This window comes from Erythrolamprus reginae, chromosome 2, assembly GCF_031021105.1.
Source record: "Erythrolamprus reginae isolate rEryReg1 chromosome 2, rEryReg1.hap1, whole genome shotgun sequence".
Taxonomy (NCBI): Eukaryota; Metazoa; Chordata; class Lepidosauria; order Squamata; family Dipsadidae; genus Erythrolamprus; species Erythrolamprus reginae.
The window spans coordinates 238,488,870-238,503,188 of record NC_091951.1 but is presented as its reverse complement, the minus strand read 5'-3'; the positions used below and the strand labels follow the sequence as shown (position 1 = coordinate 238,503,188).

The 14,319-nt window shown below is 44.2% G+C and overlaps 1 protein-coding gene across 2 annotated transcripts in view; it reads left to right on the top strand.

Moving 5' to 3' along the window:
- The first annotated feature begins 679 nt into the window (after positions 1 to 679).
- The window catches only part of DGKQ (diacylglycerol kinase theta), a 132,268-nt gene continuing 118,628 nt past the window's right edge, over positions 680 to 14,319 (top strand). Inside the window, exon 1 of one of the 2 annotated variants that reach the window (XM_070742292.1) lies at positions 680 to 1,213. In XM_070742292.1, coding sequence (XP_070598393.1) covers positions 898 to 1,213 — 316 coding nt within the window. In that variant the 5' untranslated portion in view covers positions 680 to 897. The remainder of the gene's footprint in view (positions 1,214 to 14,319) is intronic. The other variant, XM_070742293.1, reaches the window with a different exon arrangement.

Genomic DNA, 14,319 nt, shown 5'->3' with positions numbered 1-14,319 from the left:
TCTCTTCCTTCCTTTACTTCCTCCCTCCCTCTTTCTTTCTCTCTTTCTTCCCTCCCTCCCTCCCTCCTTCCTTCTTTCTTGTGTGGATTTGTATGCTGGCCAACTCCCTAAGGACTCTGGGCAGCTCAACCAATAATACACATCATGTTTCTCTGTGTCTGTAATACATGTAGGCATGCGTGCACATATTGATTGGTTGATTGATCGCGTCACGTTTTATGTGGTGCATATTAGAGGTGGTGACCCTTCGACAGCTGTCAGGCAACGAAGCCTCATTGTAATGTATGCCGGTTAACCTCCATTGAAAGTGAACAATAAACTTCATTCTAAGTTCTAAAGCGGGCAAGAGAGGCAGGTGGGCGCAGCCGCTTGCCTGACCAGCCCTTCCGATCCGACAGATAATCTCCGATAATCTTCGACGGATCCAGAGCGGAAGGTCCGATATATCCCCACAACGAGATGCGCAAAAAAGGTTGGCCCCGAGTGCCAGGCTGCCATTCAGGGCTCGTGAGGCGTCGGCTCCCTCCTCACCTCTCCCTCAGACTCCGGCTCGCTCGTGGCCAGCCCGACAGGAGGCGGCCTTGAGGCGAAGGCCGGGTAGCGGCCGTCGGCGCCGCTAAGCGCCGCCCTCTGCGTCCCTCCCTCAGTCTGTTTCCTCCTCCTCCTCCGCCTCCTTCTCCCCTTCGCCCACGGCCCGCGTTCTCTCTGGCTTGCCTGCCAAGCGCGGCGGAAGTCTTGCTTAGAACCGCTGCTGCTGCTGTTATTGCCGCTGGAGCAAAAGAAAAAGAGCCAGCGAGCGCCCGGCGTCCGCTTGGAAAAGAAGGGAGGGGAGAAAGCCAAGAAAGAGCGGGAGACTGCGCTAGACACCGCCGCCGGCAGCAATTGCCGCCCCCGAGCATGGCAGAAGGCGCCCGTTCCCTGCTGGGAGGCAGCCGCAGCTCCAGCCCGGCGTCCAGCCCGCTGATGGCCAGAGGCGGCAAAAGCCACTCGCTGCCCACGCCGTCCTCCTCCTCCTCGTCCTCTTCGACTTCGCTGCAGCAACGCCAGCACCAGACGCCGCCTGCCTCCCCCAAGCAGCAGCCGCCCGCGCTCCCGCCGACGGCTCGGGGCAGCCCGACCGGCCACTGCTTCAAGAGGGTCACCCTCACCAAGCCCACCTTCTGTCACTACTGCACCGACTTCATCTGGGGGTTGGCGGGCTACCTCTGCGAAGGTAAAGCGGGAGAAAGGGGTGCGTGGCGGAGTCGTGACGCGGGGTGTGTGTGTGTGTGGGAGGGGGGGGAGTGTGTAGGACGGCCGGTCTCGCCACTTCCGCGGGTGGGGGAGAGGCGCCCGAGAGGGAGAATGCGTGTCGTTTTGCCTTCCCCTGACTCCGGGCCGAAGGAAGCTTGCTCCCTCCGTTAGGGATACCCGCCGTTCTACCGCCATCCATTTTATATATTGTATTTTTTTTAATTGAAATGTTGTAAGCCGCCCCGAGTCCACGGAGAGGGGCGGCATATAGATCCAATCAATCAATCAATCTCATATTTGCCCAGCCGCCTGCCTCTTAAATGAGTTGCCTTGGGAAGGTTTCCCTCATTAAGCTGCGCAATAGCTTTAGGACCTTATTGATTGGGGTTAGTTAGTAAAACGTAGGATGGATTAGTTTTCCAAATTGGGACGCTTTAATACCTTTAAATACACTGGATGCAAATGGATGCAAAAATCAGTCGGTCGATCGATCAATTAACTGCTCAAAAAATGGATGCAAAAATCAGTCGATCGATCAATTAATAAAACTACACTACTCAAAAGAAAATAAAGGGAACACTTAAACAACACAATATAACTCCCAGTAAACCAAACTTCTGTGAAATCAAACTGTCCACTTAGGAAGCAACACTTGATTGACAATCAATTTCACATGTTGTCAGGGCATTCAACTTTGTACAGAACAAAGTATTCAATGAGAATATTTCATTCATTCAGGTCTAGGATATGTTCTTTGAGTGTCCCCTTTATTTATTTATTTTGAGCAGTGTATATTGTATATTATATACTTACTGGTATATATAATATATTTGGCATATAAGTCCAAATAATAAATAATAAAATCAATCAATCAACCGGCCCCATTTCTTCTCATGGGACAACATGGAATGTAAGCTGTCTTGCTGATGGGAAATTCTGCAGGACTTGGAAAATCTTGCTGTGTGTGTGTTACTCTGTGGGGTTTGGGTTTGTTTGTTTGTTTGATTGATTGATTGATTGGATTTATATGCCACCCCTCTCCAAGGACTCCTGACTGCTTACAACATATAAAAGAAACAACAGAAGGCAATAGCTAAATCCAATTAATTGTCTTGCCAATGGCGAAGTGTGTGTGTGTGTGAAAGTATCCCTTCACTTTAATGGATGCCTGGCGCACCTTCATTGGAAAAAGTTTTTCTATCACTTCATCTTTGTAGGAAAAAGCTTTCCCCACTGGAACAGCAAATGCAAAAGACTTCTTGTTTATTTGCCAAACTACCCCCCCCCCCCCTTTTCTTGAATGCCTCTGTGGAGTGGACAGGTTATTAGTAGATAAAAATATCTTGGGGAAAAAGAAAAGCTTCATGAATTGTAAATGATGCAGATAACAGGGCAGCGCTGTCAGTGTTCTGCTGATAATGTTTCTGGGACTTAATAGTGGCTTGTCTGAAAGGCTGAAATGTTCTTATCCCTTCATTTTTATCCTGGAAAAATGCTCCCCTGCCCTTCACATCACACAGAAAATGGATTTTCTCTCACATTATTGCTAATGGTTGGGCATTAAACAGTGGAACTGTCATGTACATTGCAACACAAGAGGTAAAGAATAAAAGAATTCCAGGTGTCAGTTTTCTTCTTGATCTCTTGCACATAGATCGATAGTTCTGAACCCGGTAGTAAGATTTAATCCTTGGCATCTCTAATTATCATTGCCTTTTTCTAGAGAAAGCCTGGCGTCCTTATGTAATCCCATTTAGTAATCTCAGTTTTACTTGGAGTTGCAGTTACACTTCCTCTGTTTGGTACTTTTAATTCTTGGAGACTAGTAGGTCATTAATTCAGAGAAGATTATTTAAGGGGAAGAATAAGAAAAATCTTCATGTCAAAACCATTTATGACATGCACAACCATATTCCTTGTGTTATTGCTACATATGCTGGCAACATTAGCTTTCAGTCCATGTGGATTGAGGCCTCTTGGTGGTGGGGACTCTGGGCTCTCATTACAACTTCAACTTAATTAAAACAATGCAAGAGTTGAAGAATATTTCCTATACATAAACACTTGGAAGTCTTAGTCAAATGATAGAGAAAATTACACCAATTAGGGGGTGACTATAAATCCGTTAGCAAATTTAAAGTAAGGCTATGTCCATGTCCCTCCCAAATGCTAACTGAATCCAATCATGTGTTGCCTAAAAATTCCAGGAATTGTAGGATAAACAATGTGGGAATATATGTTTTTGTTTTCCCGCTGTTGATAAGAGTGTGTTGTTATGTCCACAACAATGAACTGCAATGATTGTAATGTATCAGTTGTTTACCTTAATACCTGTATATTTATTTTGAGCACAAATTATAAAGATGTATTCTGAAAATGTATTTAAGTTTTGTATTATGAAGACATATTTATTTATTTTTATTGTGATGGGTTTTTTACAAAGGCATACAGGTACTCCTCAAATTACGATCACAATTTACCTCAAAATTTATCTTGTTAAGTTACTTTTGCCCCATTTTATGGCTTTTCTGGCCAGAGTTGTTAAGTGAATCATCATAGTTGTTACATTAGTAACCCAATTGTTAGGTGAAACTGGCTTTACCATTGACTTTGCTTGTCAGAAGGTCCCAAAAGATGATATTGCCACCCCGAGTCTGCGGAGAGGGCGGCATACAAATCTAAATAATAATAATAATAATAATAATAATAATAATAATAATAATAATAATAATAATAATAATATTTTGAGACACAGCAATAATCATAAATATGAGTCAGTTGCCAAGCATCTGAATTTTGACCACATGATCATTGGGATGCTGCGAAGGTTATAACTCTGGGAAAAAAATCATCTCACATTTTTCAGTGCTGATGTAACTTTGAATGATCACTAAATGAACTGTTGTAAGTTGAGAACTATCTGTATTTTTAGTCCTGTTTGAAGCATTCTCTGCAGTTTTGGTGTCTTTATTTCAGGTTACTTTGCTTGTTTCTCTTAACCATTGATGAACTTCTTGGGGGTCGGCTCAGATAATGGTTCAGTATGGTATTTGATGTTAGTGGAAGGGGTTCCTTTAAATTCATTTGATTCATTCACCCTAGAGCAGTGTTTCCCAACCTTGGGAACTTGAAGAGATCTGGACTTCAACTCCCAGAATTCCCCAGCCAGTGAATGCTGACTGGGGAGTTCTGGGAGTTGAAGTCCAGATCTTTTCAAGTTGCCAAGGTTGGGAAACACTGCCCTAGAGTAAGGGAAGCATGGGGACACTATGGAATAACATGTTGATCTTGACTTTTTGTCTCTTGTGTTCATTCATGTCATTCTGAAGAGAAGTTATCTTGCAGGCACATGGAAACTATCTGAAGTTTTGAGGCTGTATATTTCTCTGCTGTGCTGCTTCCTTCCTTCCCCTATTTTTATGGCTATGGAAGGAAGCAGCTGTTCATTCTTTACGCCATAGATATTAGGATTGAACTTCCTTGATGTACTCCATTGATCTTTTTAAATTAGCTATGCCGTATAAATTTTAAGATAGACTGGAACAGGAAGGTCACATCAAGATACATCACTGTATCTTAAGTTCTGGAACCATGATGAAGCATTGCTCATAGCCCTGTTGCGTAAACACCCAAGCCAGGTAAGGAAGTTGAGAATGTGAGTAATTTGCTCTGTTGCTGGATAGTTGAGCAATAACATGGATGGGAGAATAATTCTCTTGCATCAGCTTTTGAAGAGGTTTAAAGCTAGAATCCAAGTGACCATTGTTTCTTTACCTTTTTGTTGTATAACAAGGAAGAAATAAGGACTTATTCAAATACATAAGTAGCAGAAGTTGGCGTAACATATTTTTTTAAATAAAAAATTGAACAGTATACTATTGGCAGATGAGGAAGTTCAGCTAATAGGCCAAGAGGACTCTAATATCATATCATAAAAATAATTGATTTAGTACTTTGCTTTCTTCTACTCTGCCTCTTAGCTAGTAACTACTAAATGCCATGCCATGAATTAGCCAAGAAATATCAGTATTAATATGTTCCGTAGCAATATAGTGCTTTGTGCTATATGATTGAGATGCATTTTTAAATTCCTTTTATTTAGTTTGATACTTGGAGTACATTAAAAAAAATGGGAGCATGTTGTTTCTTTGAGAACGTTCTAATAAAATATTCTGAATAATTTCCCCACAACTAGAGATGTTCTATTTACATCACCATAACCTTTTGCCCCATTTACCTAATTTTAATGATTATTAATTATCTGAAAACTTTCTCACCAATGTTAGAATTATCATCATCATTACTGTCATTTAAAAATATTTACTGTCATTTAAAAATATAATTAAATATAGAATATTCTGAAACAAATAGGGAGACAGTAATTCAGCCTTCTTGGTGATAGTCTTTTTATTCATTACCATGTTAGTGTTATCATCATCTGTATCAGATGTGACCTGTAATGTTTCCATCTCTTAACCATGTCTTATATTGAATCACTTTTATGTGTAAATTCATCCTTTCCTTAATGTCTGTTTTAATTAGTATTTAATAAGGTTTGAGTTAACAGTAACCGTCATCTTTCATTGTTACAATACTCAATACAATGTAATACTCAGAACTCTGATAAAAAAAATGGAACTATGATTATTTTATTTATTTAATTAATTTTTTGTAAGCTATCCATCTTAAAGGTAACTCTGGGTGGCTCCTGAAAACAACTTACAGTGCCATATTAAAACTATAAAACTAACGACTTTTAAAGAAGAAAGTTGTACTGAAGAAAGAGGAAGCTTTGATATTTTTTTAAAAAAATATGTAATTTGAGATCCAGGGGGAAAAAAAGTAACATGCTGTATTAGGATCCAGTGGCACAATTTATCTGTCCTTAATTTACACCAGAAACTATTATGCTTATGTACAATGAAAGAGGGACTGTGTAAGTCTAAAGTGTACTACCTCCTGTTTCTCATTTACTATATGTATAGTGGTTTCGAGCATATTTCCTCAGCAGTGTTGGCTATGAATTCTAAGAGTTGTAATTTCTACTTATCTGGAGAGTGTCAAGTTGAAAAAGACTTGGAGGAAGAGTCTTCATTTCTGACATTTTTTTATTATTAGTATCATTTTTCTATTCTTGGAAAGTTTTGTATCTTTATTTGCAGTTTCCTTTTCTCCCGTTTGCATCATTTTTGCCATGCTTGATATGTTGTAGGACTTGAACTCTTGCATAGCATTGTGTTACAGTGGTGTGGATTTATTTTAGTTACTAAAATAAAATCTACTATTAAGGCAGAACTTCTCTTTAACTCATTTAACATTGCCTCACTTTTTTGGTATCATGCAACGGCAAGCCATTTCTGTATAGCTGCCGAAGGAAATGACACGAATAGTAACCATCTGGTAATTAGGAGTCAGGCTGTTTTTTTTAACCCTCAAGGTAGATTCAATTAAATCTTAATCGTCCTGTACAATGTTAAATACAAACCCCATAAATGAAAGTAATTCTGGTTTTCTGCAAAAACAAACAAACAACAACCCCAAAAACATTAAGCAAATTGATTTGCTTAATCTGCTTTGCTTAATGACCACAGCAAAAAAAGCCAAAAAAGTTGGTCTGGTTATATGATGCCTCACTTAACAACCACAATTATTTATTTCTGGCTCAATTATGGTCACAAGTCAAGGACTATCTGTACAAAGAGTCAAATGGTGGAATGTTATCTAGCTGGTTCAATTCAGGTTATGCAGATCCATGGTTTAAAAGTCGTATAAAATTTATTACCCAGGGCAGAGGAAGTACACTGGGAAAGACAGGCCTAAGAACTGGAAGAGAAAACATTTCTGGTTCTCAATTAACCGCAACACTTTGATTTGCACTTCAATTCAATTCAATTTATTAGATTTGTATGCCGCCCTCTCCGAAGACTCAGGGCGGCTCACAACAATAATAAAAACAATATTCCAGCGAAAACAAATATAATATTAAAAAGCACACAAAACCCTATCATATTTTAAAAAAGCAAACTACATATACACACCCAAACATAAATATAAAAAAACCTGGGGGAAAGGTGTCTCAACTCCCCCATGCCTGGCGGTATAGATGGGTCTTGAGTAATTTACAAAAGACAAGGAGTGTGGGGGCAGTTCTAATCTCCGGGGGGGAGTTGATTCCAGAGGGCTGGGGCTGCCACAGAGAAGGCTCTTCCCCTGGGGTCCGCCAAATGACATTGATGCTGAAGTCTCCTAAATATACAGCGAGAAAGTATCAGTCCTGAGAGGTACTCCAGACAAGAATCACTAACCATGAGTACTAAAAGTACCTTTATTGCAAGGCTACAATAAAGAATTATACAATTGTGAAAATACATCTCTTCCTCCTTTTACAGCTCAAGAAAGTAGGGAGGGTCACTTCTGAGACATTTGTCACATCCTACTAAGTGGCCTCTTATCTCATTGTGGCTCCATCTAGATTGTTGCAGGGTTAAGGGTGAAAAGTGTGAAAATTAAAAATAAATAATATTTAAAAAACAAAACAATTTTAAACTTTTACTACGGTGTTTGGATAAAAATGTGAAATAATAGTTTTATTATTTCTAATAAAAGGTTTTTAATTAAAAAAAAGAATCTGTAACACTTTGTAATGGCGTGATCTCCTTTTGCTTATTTATTATTTATTATTTATTATTTGGATTTGTATGCCGCCCCTCTCCGAAGACTCGGGGCGGCTCACAACAAGTGAAAAACAATCCAATACAATCCAATTAATTAAAATATTATAAGTTTAAGAAAATCCCCAATACTAACATACACACATACAGGCATACCATATATAACTTCAACGTGCCCAGGGGGAGATGTTTAGTTTCCCCATGCCCGACGGCAAAGGTGGGTTTTAAGGAGTTTACGGAAGGCAGGAAGAGTAGGGGCAGTTCTGATCTCCGGGGGGAGTTGGTTCCAGAGGGCCGGTGCCGCCACAGAGAAGGCTCTCCCCCTGGGGCCCGCCAACCGGCATTGTTTAGTTGACGGGACCCGGAGGAGGCCCACTCTGTGGGACCTAATCGGTCGCTGGGATTCGTGCGGCAGAAGGCGGTCTCGGAGATATTCTGGTCCAGTGCCATGAAGGGCTTTAAAGGTCATAACCAACACTTTGAATTGTGACCGGAAACTGATCGGCAACCAATGCAGACTGCGGAGTGATGGTGAAACATGGGCATACCTGGGTAAGCCCATGACTGCTCTCGCAGCTGCATTCTGCACGATCTGAAGTTTCCGAACACTTTTCAAAGGTAGCCCCATGTAGAGAGCATTACAGTAGTCGAACCTCGAGGTGATGAGGGCATGAGTGACTGTGAGCAATGAGTCCCGGTCCAGATAGGGCCGCAACTGGTGCACCAGGCGAACCTGGGCAAACGCCCCCCTCGCCACAGCCGAAAGATGGTTCTCTAATGTCAGCTGTGGATCGAGGAGGACGCCCAAGCTGCGGACCCTCTCTGAGGGGGTCAATGATTCCCCCCCCAGGGTAATGGACGGACAGATGGGATTGTCCTTGGGAGGCAAAACCCACAGCCACTCCGTCTTATCCGGGTTGAGTTTGAGTCTGTTGACACCCATCCAGGCCCCAACAGCCTCCAGGCACCGGCACATCACTTCCGCCGCTTCGTTGACTGGGCATGGGGTGGAGATGTAAAGCTGGGTATCATCGGCATATTGATGATACCTCACCCCATGTCCTTGGATGATCTCACCCAGCGGTTTCATGTAGATGTTAAATAGCAAGGGGGAGAGGACCGACCCCTGAGGCACCCCACAAGGGAGAGACCTCGGAGTCGACCTCTGACCCCCCACTAACACCGACTGCGACCGGCCAGAGAGGTAGGAGGAGAACCACTGAAGCACAGTGCCTCCCACCCCCAACCCCTCCAACCGGTGCAGAAGGATACCATGGTCGATGGTATCGAAAGCCGCTGAGAGGTCGAGGAGCACCAGGACAGAGGATAAACCCCTGTCCCGGGCCCGCCAGAGATCATCCATCAACGCGACCAAAGCGGTTTCCGTGCTGTAACCGGGCCTGAAGCCCGACTGCCGGGGACCAAGATAATCGGCTTCTTCCAAGGACCGCTGGAGCTGGAGTGCCACCACCTTCTCGACAACCTTCCCCATGAAGGGAAGGTTGGAGACTGGACGATAGTTGTTAAGTACTGCTGGGTCCAGGGAAGGCTTCTTGAGGAGGGGGCGCACAAGCGCTTCTTTATAGAGTGATGGAAAAACTCCCCTCCCCAAGGAAGCGTTGGTAATCTCCTGGGCCCAGCTCCGTGTCACCTCCCTGCTGGCCGAAACCAACCAGGAGGGACACGGATCCAGTAAACAGGTGGCAGAACTCACAGCTCCAATGGCCTTGTCCACTTCATCAGGTGTCACCAGATCAAACTCTTCCCAGACAGGTGGACAAGTACGTGCCCCAGTCACCTCGACTGACTCGTTGTCAGTCGACTCTGTTTTACAATTGGAGTCGAGGTCGGCCCGGATCTGAGCGACTTTATCAGCGAAAAACGTGTTAAACTCCTCGGCACTACTCTGCAAGGGCTCCCCAACTCCCCCCTGATTAAGAAGGGAGCGGGTCACCCTAAACAGAGCGGCCGGGCGGGATTCCGCTGATGCAATCAAGGCGGCATGGTACGCGCATCTTGCCGCCTTGAGCGCCACTTTGTAAGTCTTAATAAAAGCTCTTACAAGTGTTCGATCAGATTCAGACCTACTCTTCCTCCATCGCTTCTCTAGACGTCTCTTTTGGCGTTTCAACTCCCGGAGCTCCTCGTTGAACCATGGAGCTCTACGGGGTCTAGCGCCACGGAGAGGTCGCAAAGGCGCAATCCGGTCAAGAGCCTCCGCAGCAGCCGTATTCCAGGCCTCCGCAAGAGACTCTGCCGAACTGTGGATGAGTGCCTCTGGAATAACCCCAAGCGCCGTCTGGAAACCCTCTGGATCCATTAGGCGTCTGGGGCGGAACATCTTCATTGGTTCCGCCTCCCTGCGGGGAAGGATTGGAGCCAGGAAGTTAAGCCGTAGTAGAAAATGGTCTGACCATGACAAAGGCACTGCTTCTAAGCCCCTTAGTCTCAGACCATTACTCAGTTGCTCGGAAAGGAATACCATGTCAGGTGCGTGCCCCCCCTCATGAGTTGGACCCCGTACTACTTGAGTCAGGTCCATGGCTGTCATGGTGGCCATGAACTCCTGTGCCAACCCCGAGGTTTCGCCGAGTGACGGCAGGTTGAAGTCCCCCAAGACAATAAGTCTGGGGAACTCCACCGCCAACCCGGCTACCTCCTCGAGTAGCACAGGCAGGGCTTTTGACACGCAGCTGGGAGGCAGGTACGTGAGAAATAAGCCCACCTGAACCCCTAAGTCCAACCTCATCAAGAGTGACTCGCAACCCGCAATTTCCGGAGCAATGAGTCCACGCAGGCAAAGGCTCTCCCTGGCTATAATAGCCACTCCTCCCCCCCTTCCCTGGGGTCGAGGTTGATGCCATATCTGAAACCCAGCTGGGCAAATTTCGGAGAGAGGAACACCTCCCTCCGGGCCCAGCCAGGTTTCAGTGATACATGCCAGGTCGGCCTCCTCATCCAGGATCAAATCCCGGATGAGGAGAGCTTTATTTACCACCGACCTGGCATTAAGTAGCAGCAACCTGAGTCCAGGGCCAGAGTTACACTCATCACCAGTACCCAAGATTGGGCTCACAGAGTTGGAACAAGGGACCGTTATTAAGCAACGGTCTCTCGTTCCCCTGGAACGGCTAACTCTGTGACCCCCGCCATATCTGCCTCTCCCCAGCAACACAGGGATATTCCGGCCCTCTGCCACCCCAGAGATCAGTGCCCCTTCCTCCCCTGCCTCCCGAGCGTCGGGTGGGCCAATTCTGTCACTCATACTACTGTCACTCATCCCATCCATGCCATATTCCCACCCACCCCAACCATCACACTCATACTCATTCATTCCATATACAACATTAAATCTACTCCAGTCATCCATTAATTAGAAACCCCCCCCAATATTAAAAGAGGATTAAATTAATAATAGATAAAAATGCTGATAGAATATAGCACAGTATAATACATATAAATAGAATAAAAAAGTTCACAAGATTAATAATTAATAAAATGGTATAAAATGTTAAAAATGGTATAAATCAGTTCTTAATATTAATTATTAGCTAATCGTCGGTTAATCAATCGGCCCAGGTGTAGTGTCTTTATAGGTCTTCAATATAACTTAGATCTTTAAAAAAGTCTTAAAAACTGCTGTTGTTTTTTCCAGCCGGTCCACTAGGGGGCATAGATCTTCTGTAAAGTGCATAGACGTGCATAGAAACCAGGGGGGGGGGGGAGGGGAGGGACAAACAAGATAGTCATTTGCAAAGTTAGTATAAGCAATGTCCATGGCCAATTGGCCATATTGGTCCCAGGCAACCAGTCAACCAGTCCCAGGCAACCAGTCCCATCCTTCTCACTCTCCTCCATAGTTCATCGTCCAGCAAGCCCGTCTCCACAGTCTTTCCCACCTACTCCTCCCTTGGCACCAGCAGCTCACACCTGCTGGTGCCATACAGGAAGGGGGGGGGGGGCGGGGGGGGTCGTTATTCCAAATATGCCCCGCCAGCAATTTTCCTCCACTGGAACAGGTCGCTCTTCGTCACCTCCATTTCCCCTGCTCTCTCTCTGCTTCGACGCTGGTCACTCTCACTCACCAGGTCGGGGGGGGGGTGTCGGTTCAGTGCCCCCACACTCCACGTTCCACGTTCTTTCAACACGTTCTTTCAGCACCATCCACTTTCCTCCTTTCCTCCTTCTCCGTTGTTTCTTAATTTTTGTGCAAAGCACCGCCGCCATCTCTCGCGTCCCAATCAGCCACCTCTCGACGCTGCGGTCTTTTCCGGTGTCTACAGCACCCTCCGGCCCCCACCATCTCCGGCCCCCACCATCTCGGAACAATCTGCTCCCATCTGTCGGGCCGGGTCTGGGGATTCAGCCCGACAGTCGCTCTGCCTCTTCTCGGCTGCTCTCTTCCCTCCGATGTCAAAGACTCTGCGCGCGCTGCCGCCGCCATCTTCCGCGTCCCAGCTGGTTCCACGTCCCAGCTGGTCGCCCCGCAGACACTCACGCGCCTCTGCCCCCAGCCTCAGAGCTCTGCAGTTGGGGATACAGTTGGGGGTGCAGCAGCCACAGCGATAACAGACAACCTCCCATCCTGGACCAACATTTCCGACGATATACCGTTGTTCAAGGGAGCGGCGGACCCACCATCTCCCCACCGCTCGAACCGGAACCGGAAGTTTTCATGTATTATCTCAGCTTCTGCCAACCTAGCATGTAAAAATGCGAATATGAAAATAGGGACCATCTTTGGTGGGAAGATAACAGCGTTCCGTGCATCTTTGGCATTTAGTCATGCTGGCCAAATGACCATGGAGACGTCTTTGGACAGCACTGTCATTTCGGTTTTGAAATGGAGAAGAGCATCACCCCATAGAGTCAGGAACGACTCGTACATTTCTTCGAGAGGAACCTTTACCTTTAATCTGTATAAATGTTTTATTTTTGAGCTTGCTTGTTTTCTTGCAGACATTTTATTACCTAAACTAGATAACATCATCAGTGCAAGAAAACAAGCAAGCTCAGAGAGCACCAAGCTCCCCTCATGTCAAGCCTGAGCTACAAATATTCTCCTTTATTAGTAATCCATTATTTTACTTCTGCTATATATTGCAAAAATATACATAGAAACATAGAAACATAGAAGTCTGACGGCAGAAAAAGACCTCATGGTCCATCTAGTCTGCCCTTATACTATTTTCTGTATTTTATCTTAGGATGGATATATGTTTATCCCAGGCATGTTTAAATTCAGTTACTGTGGATTTATCTACCACGTCTGCTGGAAGTTTGTTCCAAGGATCTACTACTCTTTCAGTAAAATAATATTTTCTCATGTTGCTTTTGATCTTTCCCCCAACTAACTTCAGATTGTGTCCCCTTGTTCTTGTGTTCACTTTCCTATTAAAAACACTTCCCTCCTGAACCTTATTTAACCCTTTAATATATTTAAATGTTTCGATCATGTCCCCCCTTTTCCTTCTGTCCTCCAGACTATACAGATTGAGTTCATTAAGTCTTTCCTGATACGTTTTATGCTTAAGACCTTCCACCATTCTTGTAGCTTCATAGGACCCGTTCAATTTTGTCAATATCTTTTTGTAGGTGAGGTCTCCAGAACTGAACACAATATTCCAAATGTGGTCTCACCAGCATTCTATATAGCGGGATCATAATCTCCCTCTTCCTGCTTGTTATACCTCTAGCTATGCAGCCAAGCATCCTACTTGCTTTCCCTACCGCCTGACTGCACTGTTCACCCATTTTGAGACTGTCAGAAATCATTACCCCTAAATCCTTTTCTTTTGAAGTATTTGCTAACACAGAACTGTCAATACAATACTCAGATTGAGGATTCCTTTTCCCCAAGTGCATTATTTTACATTTGGAAACATTAAACTGCAGTTTCCATTGCTTTGACCATTTATCTAGTAAAGCTAAATCATTTACCATATTACTTCATTTCTGGTTCTTAGCCTCATCAAGACTTTTTCTTAAATTCTTATCAAAATGTAGTTGGTTCCTTTTAGTAAGCAAGTACTTTATTTCATACCATTGATATGATTAAAATTACAAGAAAAGTCAAAATTTGTCTATATTTATACTTCGAAGGCTTGTATTTGTCTATATGCTGCATGACAAAAACGTTTCTTAAGGTGAACATACAGTATCTATAAAAATGAGAGAGCTAAATTTAGAATCACTGTGGGATGAGCAAGCTAGCATATGGAACTAATATAGACATCGTTTCTGCAGCATTAATAGCAGTTGATGTGCTTGCTGTAATGCTTCAGTATGGATACTTCCTTTGGGCACAGACCTGCCAACAAGTATTCTCATCTTTCCTTTCTTCCTTAATGTTTAGCTGAAGTTGCAGAGCTGAACTTTCGGTGAAGTTAATTCTTTGGGATCTATTTTACATTGA